This window comes from Piliocolobus tephrosceles, unplaced genomic scaffold, assembly GCF_002776525.5.
Source record: "Piliocolobus tephrosceles isolate RC106 unplaced genomic scaffold, ASM277652v3 unscaffolded_27701, whole genome shotgun sequence".
NCBI lineage: Eukaryota > Metazoa > Chordata > Mammalia > Primates > Cercopithecidae > Piliocolobus > Piliocolobus tephrosceles.
The window spans coordinates 1-19,892 of record NW_022310645.1 but is presented as its reverse complement, the minus strand read 5'-3'; the positions used below and the strand labels follow the sequence as shown (position 1 = coordinate 19,892).

At 60.6% G+C, this 19,892-nt stretch overlaps 1 protein-coding gene across 1 annotated transcript; it reads left to right on the top strand.

Annotated features, from left to right (window-relative positions):
* Positions 1-97: 97 nt before the first annotated feature.
* On the top strand, positions 98-16,955 carry LOC111534874 (A disintegrin and metalloproteinase with thrombospondin motifs 7; the record flags this gene model as incomplete). The annotated part of the gene is made up of 14 exons (XM_026451138.1): positions 98-243; positions 1,622-1,791; positions 2,121-2,254; positions 3,168-3,288; positions 4,538-4,782; positions 5,064-5,205; positions 7,993-8,119; positions 8,657-8,870; positions 9,161-10,567; positions 11,505-11,657; positions 12,113-12,286; positions 12,367-12,513; positions 13,668-13,830; positions 16,581-16,955. Coding segments are annotated over 14 exons (3,501 nt in total), but the record flags the coding sequence as incomplete, so codon positions are not given.
* Between the last annotated feature and the right edge of the window lie 2,937 nt (positions 16,956-19,892).

The following is a 19,892-nucleotide window of genomic DNA, read 5'->3' as shown; positions in this document are numbered from 1 at the left end:
GCCTTTCGCAGCCTTCCCACCCACCTTGTTCTCACTAGGGTGAGGATGACTGATAGGCTGGGGGGTGGGGTGGCTCTACCTCCATCTGTCACAGTAGTGGTGTCTCAATGGGGAGTGCGTACCCGTGGGCTTCCGGCCCGAGGCCGTGGATGGTGGCTGGTCTGGCTGGAGCGCCTGGTCCATCTGCTCGCGGAGCTGTGGCGTGGGCGTACAGAGCGCCGAGCGGCAGTGCACGCAGCCTACGTGAGTGTGGGGCCCAGGGTGCCCTGGGCAATGGGACAGAGGGACCCAAGCAGTCAGCTGATTGCAGGAGCTTGGCTCTGTCCCAGCCCCTGGCTCTTAGAAGTATCCTCATAATGGTCAGTCCGAGTGTCCAGGCCACCTTGGGTCACTTTCAAGGAGTGTTCTGGGGGCTGACAGGGTCCCTACTACCGACCCCTTTCCAGAGAGGGGGACACTGAGGCCCAGAGACTGGAGAGACTCATCAGAGGCCACATGGCAAAGCAGCTGCTGGCTGGAAGGAGGCAGGAGAGAGCAGTGGCGAAGAGCATGGGCCCTGGACCTTAGATGGCTCTGGGTTCGAATCCTCTGTTCACCCCTTCTCTGGGCCTCCATTTCCTCGTCTATATAATAGCAGTGCCCATCCAGTAAAGTTGTAGTCGGGGGCAAATGCAGTTTACGCAGGCCAGGCCCTCAGTTTTGCAGCTCGTCTGTAGTGGGAACTCAGCGGGAGGGGCTTGGTGGCCTCAGAGGCACAACAAAGGTCTGAGATGAGACAGGGCAGCTTGGAGGAGGTGACAGCATTCAAGGGGTGGCCTGAGGTGAGGTGACTTCACCTCTCTGGGCCTCTGTTTCCCTGTCTAAACGGTGGGGTGTGACGATCTGGTGAGATGCAGAGGCCAGTGGCACTGAAGATCGAGGCACTCCCTGGCTGATTTTCACTTCAGGAGGCCACCCGGGGCAGGCATGGGGTTCACAGCCAGCCCCACCCAGGACCCTGTGCTTACCCAAGACTGGCCTGTGGCCCTCCTGCCTCCTGGCCTCCAGGTCTGAGCTGGGTGGGGGCCAGCGACCCTGGCTTAGATGCAGAGGGTTTCAGGAGCTGTGCTCGGTCAGACCTCTCAGCTGGCTGGGGCCCTGGGCGCTTCCTTTAGACCCGGGCTGGGGGTACTGCCACCAGGAGGGAGGCTGAGGACTCAAGGGCTCGTTAGGATGCTGGTGTCATGGGCTGGAGACTCGGAGCAGTCCCTCTAGCCAGTGCCAGTCATGCCTGCAGCTTGTCCCAGCTTCTCAACAGCCCTCTGCAGAGGCAGCCCCAACCTCACTTTATACTGGAGGAAACTGAGGCCCAGAGGGTGGCTGAAGACTTGCCCCTGATCACACAGCAGGTTGGGGGCAGAGTTCAGGCTTCCTGCTGCCGCCTCCCCGCAGGTCCTTACAAACAGGGAGGGTGTGTCTGGGCCAGAGGGTGGGCAGCCCAAGGGAGGAGAGCAGCGTGCACAAAGCTGGGCGGCAGGGATCTCAGGGTGTGGGTGCAGGAGGAAGCCGCTCGCTCTGGGCTGTGGCCATGCAGTAGTATTCACCAGTCCCTCACTGGGGCGCACCCTGGTCCTCCCCACAGGCCCAAATACAAAGGCAGATACTGTGTGGGTGAGCGGAAGCGCTTCCGCCTCTGCAACCTACAGGCCTGCCCTGCTGGCCGCCCCTCCTTCCGCCACGTCCAGTGCAGCCACTTTGACGCTATGCTCTACAAGGGCCAGCTGCACACATGGGTGCCCGTGGTCAATGACGGTGAGTGCTGCCTCCCATGGAGTCACTGGGGCTCAGAGGGCTGGGGATGTGTGTGTCCAAGGTTACCTTGTGATGCAAGCAGGAGGCCTAGTCTCTACCACAAGCCTGGGCTGCTCCCAATGTTCCCTGGGGCTGCTGCTCACCCCTAGCTCTCCAGTCTGCAGCCTTGCAGATAGCTACCAGCCCAGCCAGAGCCTCCAGCATGTTGGTGCTGCTTGGGAGCCTCTAGCCTGCTACGGATGTGTGTCACAGAGGGGTCTTCCTCTTCCTGGTGGCCTCCACACTCCTGCCCCAGCTGTTGCTGATGGCTCTTCTACTTGGGTCCCCAGTGAACCCCTGCGAGCTGCACTGCCGGCCCTCGAATGAGTACTTTGCCGAGAAGCTGCGGGACGCTGTGGTCGATGGCACCCCCTGCTACCAGGTCCGGGCCAGCAGGGACCTCTGCATCAACGGCATCTGCAAGGTGTGCCTGGTTAGAAGAGGCTCTCCCAGCACTGGCTGCCCCCAGCCCCACTGGCGGGCCTCAGGTTCTCTCCTGGGTCCCTCCTGGTCCTCCTCAGGCCACCCTCCTCATGATCTACCTTTGGGCTTCCCAGCCCCTACCCTCTATGACCTCTAAGGCAAAGCCCCTACTATGCCTCCTGGCACTGGGGATCCCTCCCAGTCAGGCCTCGCCCCCTGCATCTCCTTGGATGCCTGCACCAGCACCGCCCCAGCCAGGAAACCAAAGCCCAGACAGTGACTTGACCTCTTGCTGGCTGGCTGACCCCAGGCAGTGGTTTGCTCCCTGACAGAAGGGGTTAAATGAGGTGGCCCAGGTGACATGAAGGGCTCTGAGCCCAGAAGAATAGTGCTCAGTATTTGGTAACAATTTCTATTCTTATTTTTAATAACAACGATGGCCTCTCCTCTTTGCCTATGTCCCCAGCCACCTACTTGTCCCTGCTTCTTGCCCTCTAAGCCTCTGAGGTATCAAGGCCTGGGCTCCGAGGAGGACCAGCAGGGAGGTGCCAACCCCCAGTGCCTTTGACGTTGAAATTCCCTGCGCGTGCTGGTCAGGAGCCTGTGGCGCGTCAGATCCCCTGCCTGCCCGCGGCCTTTGCAGAACTTTTTCCTTCTCTTGTCTCATGTGATGCTCACGACATGCCTTTAAGCGAGGGGTGGGTCTCCCCATCTCACATCTGAGAAAACTGAGGCTCAGGGAGGTAGAGAAGTTCACCTGGGTCAGAGGCACAGCTGGGGTGGGGCAGGACCAGACAGAGGCCTCCTGACCCCCACTCCCAGCTTTCTCCTCCTGAGCCTGGCTGGCCCCCGGGGCTGGGGCCACAGAGGGCTGGCCGCCAGCACCAGGAGCCTCCCCTCCTTGTGTGTTGCAGAACGTGGGCTGTGACTTTGAGATTGACTCCGGTGCTATGGAGGATCGCTGTGGTGTGTGCCACGGCAACGGCTCCACCTGCCACACCGTGAGCGGGACCTTCGAGGAGGCTGAGGGCCTGGGTATGGGGTGGGACCGCTGTGGGGGAGGGGTGTGCTCTTCACCTGGTGGCCCCTTCCCCATATCCCCTGGGCCCCTGTCCTTGGCCTCATGGTCCCCACCCAGCCTGTAGATGGCTAAGCAGGGAAGCCTTGCTGGGGTGGAATTTTTGCAGGAGTCAGGGGACCCCTGGCCCACGTGCAGAGACCTGTCCCCACGGGGAGTCCTCCTGTCCCAGAGACCCCAGGCAGGGCCAACCTGGTTTGTGTGAGGACCCCTGGGCCTTTCAAAGAATGGTAGTCTCCTCCTGAAGCTTCTGAGACCCCCAGCTCCATGCCCTCACCTCCGGTCTGTTTTGCACGCATTGCTCAAATACTGACTGTGTGCTAGGTGATGGGGACATGCAGGCGAAGCGCTCAGTCCTGCAGGGGGCAGAAGCTTCTGGTGTGACCAGTGCAGTGGAGGGAGGCCCAGAGGGCTATCGGAGCACCGAGGAAGAAGGTCCTGGCCTGGGGAAGTCAGGGAAGGTTTCCTTTAGGAGGTGAAAGTTGAGCTGAATCATAAAAATCAGAAGAGATGGAAGTGGCCTCCCAAATGGAGGAAAGAGCTTGCGCCAGAGCCTGGAGGCAAGAAGAGAAGGCAGGACCAGCTATGGGGCCTTGAATGTCAGGCTGAGAAGCTTAGATTTCATCCCAGAGATGCAGTGCAGTGTGGTGGATAAAGCACTGGTCCTGGAGGCTGCTCATATCCCAGCAGGACGCTCATGCACGTTACTATCCCTGTCTGCCTCATTCTGCTCATCTGTAAAATGGGGATAACAATAGTACCTAGGCTATAGGGCCATTACCCATGAGCTTACACAAGTGCTGAGAGTAGTGCCTGGCATGTGACGGGTGTGACGGAAGTGAATGAATAAAAGCAGGCTGTGTGGGGATGAGGAGGGTGTCCCAGGAGAAAGGCCTGGGCACTTTGGTTTTTTTAGAAAGAGAATTAGTGTAGGGGATGGATCCAGCCTTATGATGAGACCAGTTTAGGTCCTCAAGAGAGGGGTAATGGGGCATGGCCACGGGGTCAGGATTTGTGGCACCTCTGTGAGGTTTTGGTGACCCACGACACATCTGAGCAATTTTGGGAGCTCAGACTTTAAAGCTAATGGCGAAATCTTTGGCATCAGCAGGAGGAGGCAAGTGGGGAGAGACGTGAGGGAAGCGGGTGGGGGATAACCAACCTTCTCACCCCGGGCACAACCTACGCACAACCCTTGGCTGACAGGGTATGTGGATGTGGGGCTGATCCCAGCCGGCGCACGCGAGATCCGCATCCAGGAAGTGGCCGAGGCTGCCAACTTCCTGGCACTGCGGAGCGAGGACCCGGAGAAGTACTTCCTCAATGGTGGCTGGACCATCCAGTGGAACGGGGACTACCAGGTGGCAGGGACCACCTTCACATATGCACGCAGGGGCAACTGGGAGAACCTCACGTCCCCGGGTCCCACCAACGAGCCTGTCTGGATCCAGGTGCCTGCATCCTGAGGCCCAGGGTGGGGGAGCGGAGGCGCAGTCCCCAGGCCCAGCACCCCCGATGGCAGGTCTCGTCCTAGAGGAGTGAGCCCTGGGTCAGTCACAGAGCCTGGCTCTGAGCCAGGCCCTCCTGCTGTGGCCTCTACCTTGGTTTCCCTATCTTTAAAATGGCCCAGTGGTGTAGCTGCAGTTCACAGAGGTGGCTGGGGTCGGCTCCTTTAGGACTGGGTGGATGGAGAAGACACCTCGTGCTCACAGGCTCCTGCCTGCCTACCCAGCTGCTGTTCCAGGAGAGCAATCCCGGGGTGCGCTACGAGTACACCATCCACAGGGAGGCAGGCGGCCATGGCGAGGTCCCGCCACCCGAGTTCTCCTGGCACTATGGGCCCTGGACCAAGTGCACAGTCACCTGCGGCACAGGTGAGAAGTGGGGCAGGCACAGCCTCGCCAGCAGGGGCTTTGTCTCTAGACGGAGACGCTGGCTTCAGCTTCCAGCTCACTGCTGGGCCACCATGGGTTTGGAAGTTGGCTTCTCTGAGCCTCAGTTCCCCATCTGTGAGATGAGGCTGGCAACTGCCCCATGTCCCAGGCCCACTGGGAGGGTAAATGGATGAGGCAGGTGGGTGCTGGCTTGCGGCGCGTGCTCAGTGTGCTCCAGCTCTTGGCGTTCTCCCTCCAGCGGACACAGCTCCCTCTTGATTGTGTCCTTGCTCAGCTCCGGCAGGTCTTGTGCCTGCATTTCTGCTGCATCCTGGAGACCAGTCCAGTGGCCCCTCACCACCCTGACTTATTTCCCTGAACTATTTATAAAAAGTAGGGCAATTTCATTAACTCCAAGTCTTCCTCCCCATATTTCCCTCAGTCTCCCCACATGCTCCTCAGTCCCCACTCTCTGTCTCTTTGTCTCCTCCCCACTGCTCCTCAGTCTCCCCTCTGCCCCTCCGTCTCCTCCCATACTTCTCAGTCTCCCCCCATGCCCCTCAGTCTCCCCCCATACCCCTCGGTCTCCCTCCTGCCCTCCAGTCCCACCCATGCCCCTCGGTCTTCCTCTCCGCCCGCTCGGTCTCCCCCACTGTTCCTCGGTCTCCCCACACCTCAGTCTCCCCTTTTGTCTCTTAGTCCTCCCTTTCCCCTCGGTCTTCCCATCGTTGACACTCAGTGTCCTCAGGGTCTCATAATCGGGAATCTGAGATACAGACATTTGTGCATTCCTTAAAATGCTATTATGATGACAAAATGAAAATGGAGAACTGGGCAGATACCTTCCAAAGCTAGGAAACCCATGTTATCTAATACAGCTGTCTTTATTTATTTTATTTTATTTGAGATGGAGTCTCACCCTGTCACCCAGACTGGAGCTCAATGGCATGATCTCAGCTCACGGCAGCCTCTACCTCCCAGGTTCCAGTGATTCTCCTGCCTCAGCCTCCTGAGTAGCTGGGATTTACAGGAACGCGCCACCATGCCTGGCTAATTTATATTGTTAGTAGAGATGGGGTTTCACCATGTTGGCCAGACTGGTCTTGAACTCCTGACCTCAGGTGATTTGCCCGCCTTGGCCTCCCATAGTGTTGGGAGGCGTGAGCCACTGTGCCTGGCCTAACACAGGTGTCTTTAATTGGACAAACGTGGAAACCAACACATACATTTGCAGCATTAGACATTTGGGGAATTGTCTTTCAGCAAATTGGCTGCTTCGCAGGTGGACCCCTTGGGAGTGTCTGCAGAGGCAAGTGCCCCGTGGTGGCTGGAACAGACAGGCGTTCTTTGTCTCAGGCAGGAAGTCCCAGATGCACAGTCCAAGCTGGCGGGACCTGGAACTGACTGGCCCTCAGCCACACTGTCCTTGCCACAGCAGCCTCCCCTACACTCCTGCTTGTCACAGATGGTGTCCTCCCTTCCAGGGCTCTTACCGTGTACCGGGCAGGAAGAAGGAGAGGGGAAAGGGTTGACTCCCAGCAAGGGACTTGTGCCTTTTTCTCCCCAGCCAGGACTGTGTCCCAGACCCCCTAGTTGCAAGGGAGCGGCAGTGGGGTGTGTTTTCAGCAGGTCCCATTGCTGCCTTGAACAAAATCAGAATCTGTTGGTGAGGAAAGAGGGGGATGGCTGTGGGACCGGCAGCTCAGGGGAGGGACAACTTACTCTCAGGACCACGGGGCAGGGGGTGGAGCAGAGAAGGCAGAGCCACCTGCAGAGGGGGTCCTGCGGCTGGGCCTCAACAGGCAGTATGGAAGTGAGTGTCCAAGGTGAGGAGCGTGGCTGTGCAAAGGCCCCAGGATGGGCAGTGGCAGATGGTGTGAAGGACAGGAGCAGTGCCAAGGCTAGTACGGGGGTGGAGAGCAGGGGCTGCCCCTTGATGCCCAATTTCTTGTCCAGATGTTCTCTGAGCCATTGGGAAGGGTGTGGATGGTGGGATGGTGTGTCGGTGGCCCCTGTACACACTGGGCCCTGAAGGCTCAGGCAGCGGCTCCTCCAGTCACAAGTTCTTCAATGAGGCTGACTTCATCCCAGGCCACCTGGCCCCACGCCTTTCACCCACCTCATCACCCAAGCCAGCCCCGGGAAGGAGCAGAGGGAGCTGGGCTTTCATTCTCTTCCCAAGGCTGAAGCTCCAGTCCCTGGTCACCCCTCACCCCAGTCTGGGCCAGCCTGGACACCTGTGGTCCTCCTCTTTGGGCCCCTGGATGTGGAAATAGGCCTCAGGGCAGGCTCAGTTTCCTTGAGGGGAGGGTGGCAGGAGCCATGGCTGGGTTTGCGTGCTAGCAGCAGCTGGCATGGATTGAGCTCTTAGGATGTGCCAGGCGTGGGCCGAGCCTGCACATGCAAGAACACACGCAGTCCTCCCTCCAGGGCTTGGAGGAGGCAGGATTGTTGCTCCTACTTCACAGAGGAGGACGCTGAGGTTCAGAGAGGCCAAATGAGTTGTCCAGGGTTTCAGCTAGGATGCAGAGGGTCGAGGCACCAAAAACCTATTAATCCTGCACACTCTGCCACCCCTCCAGGGGCAGCCAGAGGGGAGGTTACATAAGAGAGAGGGGGTGAGTGAGAACCAGGAGGACAGCGAGGAGGTGACGGTGGAGGTCTGCCTTCATCTTGACATGGGCAGTAAGGCGCTGTTCTGGGAGGGTTCTGGCAGAAAGGGTGTCTTTGGGTCTTGGGCGGTGGGCACCTGGGTGCCAGTCCCAGGCTGAGCCCCATGGCCCCCAGGTGTGCAGAGGCAGAGTGTGTACTGCTCGGAGCGGCAGGCAGGGCCCGTGGACGAGGAGCACTGTGACCCCCTGGGCCGGCCCGATGACCGCCAGAGGAAGTGCAGCGAGCAGCCCTGCCCTGCCAGGTGAGCCCGCCCCACTCCCCCACCAACTCCCCACCCCTAGGTGTCTTGAGTCTGCCACAGGCCCCTACATCTGGGTCCCCAGAGGCTCTGGGGAGGAGCAGAGGGAGCCAGGCTTTCATTCTCTTCCCAAGGCTGAAGCGCCAGCCCCCAGTCTCCCCTCACCCCAGCCTGGGCCAGCCTGCACACCTGTGGTCCTCCTCTTTGGGTCCCTGGATGAGGAAATAAGCCTCAGATCAGTTTCCTGAGGGAAGTTTCCCTGAGGGGAGGGTGGCAGGAACGGAGGGGCTGTGCCATGTCATCAGGCTCAGTTTCCCTGAGGTGAGGGTGGCAGGAATGGAGGAGCTGTGCCATGTCACCAGGCTTTGAGGGCAGGACATTTACCTGGGCTTGGAGCTCTGGAGAATCATCCACTGGCCTCAGTCCCAGCTCTGCCCAAACCCTGAGGGCCTGGAAGCCCAGCCTGGCCCTCCCTGCTGGTGAGCCTGCTGGTGCCACCCATCTGATGCCATGCTGATGCCACCTGTGTGCCCTCGCCAGGTGGTGGGCAGGTGAGTGGCAGCTGTGCTCCAGCTCCTGTGGGCCTTGGGGCCTCTCCCAGCGGGCCGTGCTCTGCATCCGCAGCGTGGGGCTGGATGAGCAGAGCGCCCTGGAGCCCCCCGCCTGTGAACACCTTCCCCGGCCCCCTACTGAAACTCCTTGCAACCGCCATGTGCCCTGTCCGGCCACCTGGGCTGTGGGGAACTGGTCTCAGGTGAGTGTGGGATGGGAGGGGGCCCGCCTCCAACTCCACCCTTGGTCTTTTGCTACAGATAGGCAGACAGCCTTCCTGGAGCCTTCGTGGGTGGGAGGGAGCCTGGGCATTCCAGGGTCCAGCCCCTGACTCTAAAGCCTCAGGGATCAGGAAGCCCCTGGCAAGCATGTCCACAGCCATGGCCTTGAGCTGGGCAGGGCCAGAGAGGGCTGGCTGGGATCTCTGCCACTCTGACATCAGGCAGTGGACAGGTTACCCAGCCATGCCCCTCACCCTGGCTTCCCCTGCAGTGCTCAGTGACGTGTGGGGAGGGCACTCAGCACCGAAATGTCCTCTGTACCAATGACACTGGTGTCCCCTGTGACGAGGCCCAGCAGCCAGCCAGCCAAGTCACCTGCTCTCTGCCACCCTGTCAGTGGCCCCTGGACACACTGGGCCCTGAAGGCTCAGGTAGCGGCTCCTCCAGCCACGAGCTCTTCAATGAGGCCGACTTCATCCCACGCCACCTGGCCCCACGCCCTTCACCCGTCTCATCACCCAAGCCAGCCACCATGGGCAACGCCATTGAGGAGGAGGCCCTAGAGCTGGACCTGCCGGGGCCCGTGTTTGTGGATGACTTCTACTATGACTACAATTTCATCAACTTCCATGAGGATCTGTCCTATGGGCCCTCTGAGGGGCCTGATCTAGACCTGGCGGAGACAGGGGATCAGACGCCCCCACCACCCAGTGGTCCTGCTGTGCCCTCCACAGGTAGCCCTGTGCCTGCCACAGAGCCTCCTGCAGCCAAGGAGGAGGGGGCACCGGCACCTTGGTCCCCTAGCCCTTGGCCCAGCCACGCCGGCAGCTCCCCACCCCCACCCTCAGAGCAGACTCCTGGGAACTCTTTGATCAATTTCCTGCCTGAGGAAGACACCCCCATAGGGGCCCCAGACCTTGGGCTCCCCAGCCTGCCCTGGCCCAGGGTTTCCATTGATGGCCTGCAGACGCCTGCTGCCCCTGAGAGCCAAAATGACTTCCCAGTTGGCAAGGACAGCCAGAGCCAGCTGCCCCCTCCATGGAGGGACAGGACCAATGAGGTTTTCAAGGATGATGAGGAACCCGAGGGCCGCGGAGCACCCCACCTGCCTCTGAGACCCAGCCCCACGCTGCCCCCTTTGTCCTCTGTTGGCAGCACCCACTCCTCTCCTAGTCCTGACGTGATGGAGCTATGGACAGGAGGGACTGTGGCCTGGGAGCCAGCTCTGGAGGGTGGCCTGGGGCCTGTGGACAGTGAACTGTGGCCCACTGTTGGGGTGGCTCCTCCCCCTCCTCCCCCCATAGCCCGTCTGCCAGAGATGAAGGGCAGGGACAACCCCCTGGAGCCGAGGACTCCCACCTTCCCAACCCCAGGACCAGGCTCATGGGACGTGCAGACTGTGGCAGTGTGGGGGACATTCCTCCCCACAACCCTGACTGGCCTCGGGCACACACCTGAGCCTGCCCTGAACCCAGGACCCAAGGGCCAGCCTGAGTCCCTCAGCCCTGAGGTGCCCCTGAGCTCTAGGCTGCTGTCCACGCCAGCTTGGGACAGCCCCGCCAATAGCCACAGAACCCCTGAGACCCAGCCGCTGGCTCCCAGCCTGGCTGAAGCAGTCTCCCCTGCGGACCTGTTGGCTGTCAGGAACGCTAGCTGGCAAGCGGGAAACTGGAGCCAGGCAAGTGGTGCGGGCTGGGTGGGCTGGGAGTTTGCGGGGGACCTTGGTGACTGTTTCCTCATCTGAAAATGAGCAGAGTGGGACACAGGCGCCATCTGTCTCGCCTCTCTTGGGGCAGGAGTTCCCAGGATTAGGGGAATGAGGGGACCCCGGGGCCCACTTCTGGGCAGCACAGGGGGCCTCAGGGAAGGCAGGGGCAGGCACGCTCTGGCAGCACAGCACACCCCAGGATGGAGCCGGCTCAGACACTGTGCAGTGGGGAGGGTCCCCACATGGCTGCCAGGCCCAGTCCTGCCCAGCAGGCAGCAGCTTCCCTGAGGCTCGGCCTGGCTCCTCCAGACTGGGCTCAGCCCACTGCCACCTGGCTCTGCCCTGAGTGACTCCACCCTCCTTTGACAGTGACCTGCAGGCATCTGAGCTGCCTGAAAGAAGCTGACTAGTGCCCCCTCCCTGGGTCCCCAGATGGTCACTGCAGGAGAAGCAAGCTTCTGTTCAGATCCCTAATTTGGGGGTGGGAAGGGGCAGGCTGAGGCCCACAGGGCTTGTTTTGCGCATCGATACCCAGCAATTTGGCTGCTGGTCCCAGGACTCAGCCTTCCTTCCCTGGTGCCTCTGGGAAGCGACGAGGCTGGTCAGGACAGCTGGTCAGGAGTGCTCACAGGGTCCCCTCCCCCACCTCTGCACCAATGACACTGGAACACAGGCCCTTTGTCCCATGTGAGCGGGGACGGTTGGTTGCTGGGGGGATTTGACTTTTCATTCTCACGGTCTTCCTGGGAGATGGGTGGAGGAGCCTATTTTGCAAATAAGGAAACTGAGGCCCAGAAGAGGGCCCCTGTCTTGCTGAGGTCTCGCTAGGCTAGGTAGGTAGTTTCCTGGCTGTAGAGGCCTGGCGGGGATGGGATCTGCCTGGCTTTCACCGGTCTGTGCCCTGCAGTGCTCCACCACCTGCGGCCTGGGTGCCGTCTGGAGGCCGGTGCGCTGTAGCTCTGGCCGGGATGAGGACTGCGCCCCCGCTGGCCGGCCCCAGCCTGCTCGCCGCTGCCACCTGCGGCCCTGTGCCACCTGGCACTCAGGCAACTGGAGTAAGGTGCGTGAGGATGGAGCCAGGACAGGCATTCCCAGGGCATGGGTTGGAGCCCTGGTTCCCCACGGCCTGTGTTCCAAAAGCAGCAGGACAGGGGAGGGCTCCAGGCTGCACATCTCTGCCCCCGATCACACCGGATTCCGAATCTCTTGGGAGTCTTCTCATCTTTGTCTGGCTTGGCCTGTCTCCTTTCCTCTGTATTTTCGACCCCATCTGGACTTGTCTTTCACCAGCTTGCCTTTGTTCCTCCCTTTCTCTGTCTGTCCCAGCCCCTGGCAGCCCCTGGCCATGCCACCTTTTGCCTGGGTCCTGCCAGCCTTGGCCTCTCGCTGGGGCTTTTCAGGGACTTGCCCGGGGCTGGGGCCTGGGCCTGATGCCTTTCCTGCCACACGCCTCATGGGGTCACGCCTGTGGGCCTGCACATGGCGATGTGTTCCCACACGTCTCTCGGTCCCCAGTGCTCCCGCAGCTGTGGCGGAGGTTCCTCAGTGCGGGATGTGCAGTGTGTGGACACACGGGACCTGCGGCTGCTGCGGCCCTTCCATTGTCAGCCCGGGCCTGCCAAGCCACCTGCGCACAGGCCCTGCGGGGCCCAGCCCTGCCTCAGCTGGTACACCTCTTCCTGGAGGGAGGTGAGGCCTGGGGTTTCAGTTGCGGGGAGGGGACGCCCTCAGATGCTGGCTGTGCCCTGACTCCTTCCCTGCCCACCCAGTGCTCCGAGGCCTGTGGAGGTGGTGAGCAGCAGCGTCTGGTGACCTGTCCAGAGCCAGGCCTCTGCGAGGAGGCGCTGAGACCCAACACCACACGGCCCTGCAATACCCACCCCTGCACACAGTGGGTGGTGGGGCCCTGGGGCCAGGTGAGCCGGGCTGCGTGGAGGAGCAGGGAGCAAGTTTGTGATGGCACCTGGTCAGTCCTGGGTTGGGTGAAGGATCTTTTGAGTGTGTGCTGTGAGCCAGGCTCTCTGTGGCCCCTGCGCATGCAGCAGTGATTGGACGAGGCCCTGCCCCGCTGATGCTCACACCTGCCAGGGAGAAACAGACAAGGAAAGGGCACGTGTGCTGTGATGTCAGGGAAGGCCTTCCAAGGAAGGGTCTGGGGTTGAGACCCGAGGGAGGAGTCAGTGATGCCAAGGACAGGGATCAAGGGGACAGTAGGTGTGAAGTCTGAGGCAGGAATGATGAGCTTGGGGGTATCAGGGAGCCCAGCAAAGGCCAGCGGCAGAAGGGGGCAGAAGAGGGGCCTCAGATGGGCAGGACACCTTCTGCTGGGCCTGTTTGGAACTCGGGTTCAGGTGTCTCAGATTTGGGCCCTGAACTGGGTCCTGGAGTCAGCTGGGCCAGCGTTTGAGTCTTTGTCCCACTGGCTGCTGAGTGACTCTGGGCAGGTTGCTTTGCTTTGCTGGGTCACTGTTTTTTCATCAGTAATATTGGGACAGCTTGGGAGAGGAGGGTTGTGAAGATTAAATGAACGAACACAACAAAGCACAGGGCTGGGCACAGCACGACACTGGCACAGACTCAGTTTAGGGTTTTCAGACCCACACCTGATAACAATGAAGCCTGGTGGGCTGGGCCCCGGCTGTGAAACCTGTCTCCTCCCCTCCTGCCCATGGGCTGTGGCAGGTCCTCTGCCCTGTCCCTCAGGCACAGTGTTGTCTTGCCCATATCTCTGCCCACTGCTGCATCAGGGCTCCATCCCGGGGCCCCTGCCCAGGCCTCTCAGGCATGTCCCGTGTGAGGGGCTCACTGCCCAGGAAACCCGAGGGCTGTCCCACTGTTCTCATGCCCCTCCCCTCTGCAGGAGCTGATCCCACAAGTGAGAGTGGGGTTCCAGCACCAAGTGGGCTCTAGGAGTGGGACCAGGTCCTCCAGGAGGCACTGAGGGGGCGGCTGGGAGCAAGGGCAGGCCTGTCAGGTACAGGGTGCAGGGGTGGCTTCCCAGAGGAGGTGTCACTGTCCCCATTGCTAGGACTGGCCCCGGAGAAACTCATTCCTCCCCCACTCCCCGCAGTGCTCAGCCCCCTGTGGTGGTGGCGTCCAGCGGCGCCTGGTCAAGTGTGTCAACACCCAGACGGGGCTGCCAGAGGAAGATAGCGACCAGTGTGGTCATGAGGCCTGGCCTGAGAACTCCCGGCCGTGTGGCACCGAGGATTGTGAGCCTGTCGAGCCTCACCGTGAGTCCCCTGACCCCAAGCTCTCTGCTGAAGTGAGGTGGGGCAGGGAGGGCAATGGGGAAATGGGGTTGTCAAACCATTGCGTCTGGGCTCAGGAGCCATGTGGCCACTGAAAATCCTGATGCTACAGGATGCCATGCTGGAGGCTGGGCTGTGCTGGGAGTCAGTCAAGGGGAGTCCCAGTCACACAACATCCCACAGGCAGCTGTCTGACCTTGGGGGAGTAGAGGGAGCAGCCCTGGCCCCTGATTTGCTGTGTGAACCTGGGTAAGCTCTTTCCCCTCTGGGTCTCAGTCTTCACAGTGAGACCAGGGATGTCCCTGAGGCTGTGTGAAAACTGGGCCTGGGTGAGTCCCTGTCCCCAGCCCTGGCCTGTCCATTCCCCGGCCAGAGGACTGCCTAGAGTGAGCAATGGAACCGCAGGAAGGGCCTCCCTTCCAGGGTCCTGCTGATGAGGTAATGGGGTTTGAGGCAGGAAGGGCCTCCCTTCCAGGGTTCTGCTAATCCCAGTGGTGGGGGGTTTCCTGGCCAGCTGGGTCCTGGTGGAAGGGCCTGAGCTAGAGTTGGTTCTGCACAACCCCGCCGCTGCCTCCAACACACACACACACACACTCATACACTTCCTTCCTGCAGCCCCAGCTGCTCTCAGCAGTGCTGATGGCAGGAAACGTGGTGGCCCTGGAGTGTCACCTAGGCTCCCCTCACCAGTTGTGTGGCCTTGGGCTCCATTTCCCTCTCAGGGCCTTCATGTGCTGAATAAAGGGGCTGCCAAGCCCCATCCTTGCATAAATGAAGTCTGGGCATGAAGGGTCCAGCACTGCGTGGGCATCGAGGGGATACTCAGGGAAAACAACTTTTTCCCCTGTGCCAAAGCCACTGTCATCCCCAATTGCAAGGTCAGGGAGAGGGCCTGGGGCCAGCCCTGCCAGTCTAAGGAATCCAGAAGCTGTGGCATGAGGAGCTGTGGCCCCTGTGCTATTGGCTGTCTGCTCCCTACCCCTAGGACAGAGTCCTCAGCCAGGGCCCTCAAGCTGGCATTCGGGGCCCCCGGCAATCTCCCTGGTCTGCCTTCTCCCCTTGTTCAATACAGCCTTCTCTATTGCACTGGCTCCTGGGCAGCCTTCATTTAGGCTCAGAGTGGCCCCTGCCATGCCTCACTACCCTGCCTCTGGCAGGGGTGGCCTTCTTGCCTCAAACCTCAAGGCCCAGTGGCAGTGTCCCCACCCTGTCCTGCCTGCCCTCAGCATGCACCTAGCCAGCATCTCAGAGTGCTCCTGTGTGTCGCCTAAGCTGGGTGCTGGCACCATGTCTCTCACCTTCAGGGTTAGGGCTGGCCAGAGGGAGCAGGGTGGTTATGATCCCCGGGGATGAGGACCAGATGGGGCAGAGAACAGGAACTGAGGCACCTGGGGGCCTAGAACCAAGGACGGATGGCCCAGGAGGCTCTGGGCTTGCAAGGTCTCCCAGGAACGGGTGTGAGTGAGCTGCAGGGAGTGGGCTATGGGGACTGGTTAGGTGGCTGAACTAGAAGCTGTCCTAAGTGAGGAGTTTTCTGCCACCAGTGAACAGTGGAGGGGCGGCTGGGAAGGTATCTTGGACTTCCAGACCTGGAATTCCCAGGATGTTTTGCTGGTCTGTGGGACAGTTGGCAGGACAAGTGGAAAGCCGGGAAACTGGTGTGTGTGTGATCACTGTAATGACCCAGCATGGCCACATCCGTTTGCTGTGGAGGTGGGGTTGACAGAGGAGGGAACCAAGGCCCAAGAGGTGAAGCAGCGTATCTGAGGTCACCCCGGGTGACCAGGATGTAGGCCTGCAGATGTACACTTTGGAGCTCTGCCTAGAGTTGGAGTGGAGGAGCCTGCCTGCTGCCTTGTGCCCTCTGCCGGGCCTGGAGGATGTCCCAGGGGCTGCTGCCCTCCTGCTCCTCCTCCCCAGGGAGGTCTGCTGGAGTAAGCAGGGCCCGGGCAACAGTTGGGGGCTGTCAGCAGTGGCAGTGGCATCAGGAGCAAGGCCAGGAGGCTGGAAACAAGCCACTTCCCAAAATAGCTCTGATAACCTGGGGCAGGAGGGCCCAGCCAAGCCTCAGCCCTGACAAGCACAGCCTGCAGCCGGCCTCCCTCCCCAGTGGGCCTGGGCTCAGTCCCTGGTTTCCGCTGACAGCCTGTAAGGCCCACTCACTCTAGGCTTCGTGCCCACCTGAGAAGTGGGAGGCTGGCCTGGGAGAGGGGACCCTGTGACCCAGAACCCGAGGCTGAGTACAGCCCCTGTGGCTGGAGGTGGTCACGGAGGCCTGGCAGGACAGATGTACTGGGGCAGGGGGCAGTGGTGGGAGTTGGGGGACAGAGGCTGCTGCAGGCTGGCAGGAGGCCCCGGGACTGCAGTTCTGTATCAGGATCTGTTGGGGAACACCAGGGGTGAGCAAGGATGGAGATGGGGTGGCAGGGAGTCGCCCTGGGCAGGCTCTTTCATGGGCATGTGAGGGCATCAGGGTGGGGTCTCAGGACCTTTCCTCCAGAAACCTCAGCCCAGCAGCGCCCGTTCTCGAGTCCTGGGGTTGGTCATGAGTAGGTGGGAGAGAAACACCAACAGCTGGAGACCTGCAACTCCGGTTCGTGAGCCACTCCAAAAACCGAGGCTCTCTACTTGGTGGGGAGCTGCTGGAGCCTCCTTAAGGTGGTTGGGGTGGGGAGCCAGGTTCTGGGTACCCTAAACCACTGGTTCTGTTGCCTCTTTGCCCCCCACTCCAGGCTGTGAGCGGGACCGCCTATCCTTCGGGTTCTGTGAGAGGCTGCGCCTACTGGGCCGCTGCCAGCTGCCAACCATCCGCATGCAGTGCTGCCGCTCGTGTTCTCCGCCCAGCCACGGCGCCCCCTCCCGAGGCCATCAGCGGGTTGCCCGCCGCTGACTGTGCCAGGATGCACAGACCAACTGACAGACCTCAGTGCCCACCATGGGCTGTGGCGGAGCTTCCACCCCCTGCGCCCTAATGGTGCTAACCCTCTCCCTACCCAGTGGCAGGCTGGGGACCTCCTCCCCATCAAAAAAGGTATTTTTTTTATTCTAACAGTTTGTGTAACATTTATTATGATTTTACATAAATGAGCATCTACCATTCCAAAGCACAGTGTGACTTCATCCTGGATTTGGGGAATCTTAAAATTCAGAAACTCTTCCCCCAACCCCTCTGCCCAAAACTCCACCACGGCAGCACCTTGGCAGGCGCAGCTTTTCATGTGCTCCTCTGCGGCAGATCTGCAGTGGGCAGAGCAGCAGTCGGGTCCATGAGAGCATGGCGTCTGGTGAGGCACAGAAGGCCTTGGAAGCCGGGGGCTGCTGCCCAGGGAGGCCTGTCTGCAGAGGGTGGGGTTCTGGGGGAAGGAAGGTCTTCTGGGCAGGGGCACAGCTTGGCCCTTACTTGCTGCCTGCCTCCAGCTCAGGCTCCCAGCCTCCCCTGGGGGCCCACTCTGTGGTCGTCAGAGACCTGTTCCACAGGGATTGGGCCCACCTTGTCACTTGCAGGGACTGCCCCATGGAGTGATGGGGACTGGGGCCCCCGGGGGTACCTCCCTGGCCCTGTTTGTTCTATCTGTTGACTCTTCTGCAAAAAGCAGGCAGAGAGGGGAAGAGCAGGGTGGCCAGCTGTGCCCTACTGTGTCCCCATGTGTCCCTTCATCTCTGTGCCCAGAGATAGGGCTGGGCTAATTGCCACTGCCTCGGGGTGGCCCCTTTCCCACCACCAGCCCCAGCAACAGGTTCCTACCATGCTGATCGATGGTCCAGCACCTGGCACCTGCCTACCCACAGCCCCTTCCCCTCCCATAAATTCTAGTCCCATGGAGCCAGACAGTGGTGCCCACAGCAGGGAACAGATGGGCATGAATGTGTTTTGAAAAGGATCCTGTCCTGGTCAGGGGCAGGAGGCTGGGGAAGGGGCGGACACTGTCCGCCCAGGCCCAGGCCCAGGCCCAGGCCCAGCCCTGGAGCTGACCCTACCCTCTGTCTGTGAGCCTTGGACTCAGCTGTTGACAATTTCTTCCTCAGCCCTCCCCCTGGAAGGTGTTACGCCCATTCTCCAGGTGGGGACACTAAGGTTCAGAGATGTCGCCCTGCAGCCTACAGGGGTCACCTCCCACATTCTACTCTCCAGCATATGACATCCCTGGACGAAAGGCAAGTGTGGCCCTGGAGCCTGCATGTGGCAGCCACGGCCACTCAAGGCTGGGTGTATGCTGGGGATGGAGGAGACACCACTGAAAATCACTCCTGGCTGGGTGCATTGGCTCACACCTGTAATCCCAGTGCTTTGGGAGGCTGAGGTGGGCGGATCACCTGAGGTCAGGAGTTTGAAACCGGCCTGGCCAATGTGGCAAAACCCCGTCTCTGCTAAAAATACAAAAATTAGCCGGGTGCGGTGGTGGGCACCTGTAATCCCAGCTACTCAGGAGGCTGAGGAAGGAGAATCACTTGAACCCAGGAGGCGGAGGTTGCGGAGAGCTGAGATCGCGCCTTTACACTCCATCCTGGGCAACAGAGTGAGACTCCATCTCAAAAAAAAAAAAAAAAAAAAGTGACTCCTTAGGGACTGAGACCAAGAAACAGTATCAGAGGCTGAATCTTGTGCGATGAGCATCTGTCCAAGGACTTGGAAGGGAGGGAGGGAGCGTGGCCAGGGTGGCTGCCTGCAGTTGCGTGTCCTGCTGCTCCCCAACTCAACATGCTCACCTCATTTCACACCAACACACCCCATCCTCAGAGGAGGAGCCCAAGGCTCTGAGAGGAAGTAACTGGCCCAAGGGCACATGCCCTGGTGACATAGGCTCATCCTAGGCTCCGACTGCCCACCTCCAAGCTCCAGGCCACCCTGAGCAGGTGGAAGAGGGAGAGGGCCCCAAGCAGGTCCCAGCGGCGGCTTTGCACAAAGCAGGCAGCCTGCCAGAGGTCACGCAGGAAAGCAAGTTGCTGGGCAAGCTAGCGTGAGTCCCAGCCCTGCTGCGCTGCCCGAGGGTGGAGGAGCGTCAGGAGTGCTTCCTGTCTGTCTAGAGCAGCCCGGTTGGCCCACAGAGACCCTGGGGACCCATGCTCTGAGTCATGGCTTCCCAGGACTTACTCAGAACTGCCCCTGGTGGCAGCCCCTTCCAAGGGGTGGGGAGCAGGGCCTGTGACTTGCTCCTGACCCACACACTGAGCCAGTCCCTGTCCCAGCTCTGCCACCACTGCTGTGCTGCGTGACTTCAGGAACCCCCAGCCTCGCTGAATCCATGTCCCCAGAAGGGAAAAGCCTGCCAGGCCTTGGCTTGCCCTGTCTGGGAATCCTTGCTGGAGCCACCCCTGAAACACCCCTATGGGAACCCCTTTGGTCTTCATCATTCTTGGGTGTTTTCCACTGATGGCTGGGGGTGTCTCCAGTGGCAGCTGGGCCTGAGCTGTCAGCCCAGGCAGGAGACAAACAAGCCTGTGACTCAGGCAGGGCATGGCACAGCTGGCGGAAGGAGGCGTGCCTGTTCTTTGTGGCTGGGTGGGGGGTTATCTGGACACAGGGAGTCTCCAGCTCCTGGCTTCCCACCTTGGTGCCCCCAGCCCACACCTGCAGCTTGGCCATGGTTCTTGGGGCCTCCCAAGGCTGCCTCTGCTGGCAAAGGCATCCTGACGCACCCGCCCCAGGGTGAGCCAAGGGCAGGGACACCCAGAAATGCCAGGCTGGAAGGTCAGAGAGCCCCTCCTCGCCTCCCAACACCAGTAAGCCCTGGTCCACCCTCCAAGCCCTTGGGGTGAGCCTCATCACTAGTGACTATAACAGAATTTCAGTGTAGAATATCATACAAATTAGTTTATTTCTTCCTTAGTATTACAGTTGCAAAATGTAACTTGAAGGTCAGCACAGGAGCTGCTGTGACATAAAAAGAGAGAATCACCTGGCGCCCCCTGCAGTCCTCCAGTTGCCCAGCAGCGGTGGGACACTCAGCGGCACACACTAGGTCTCTGTATGGCCTCCCACCTGCAAGGACTTCCCCAGGCAGGCCCAGCTGCCCAGAAGCCCCAGAACACACAGGAAGACAACA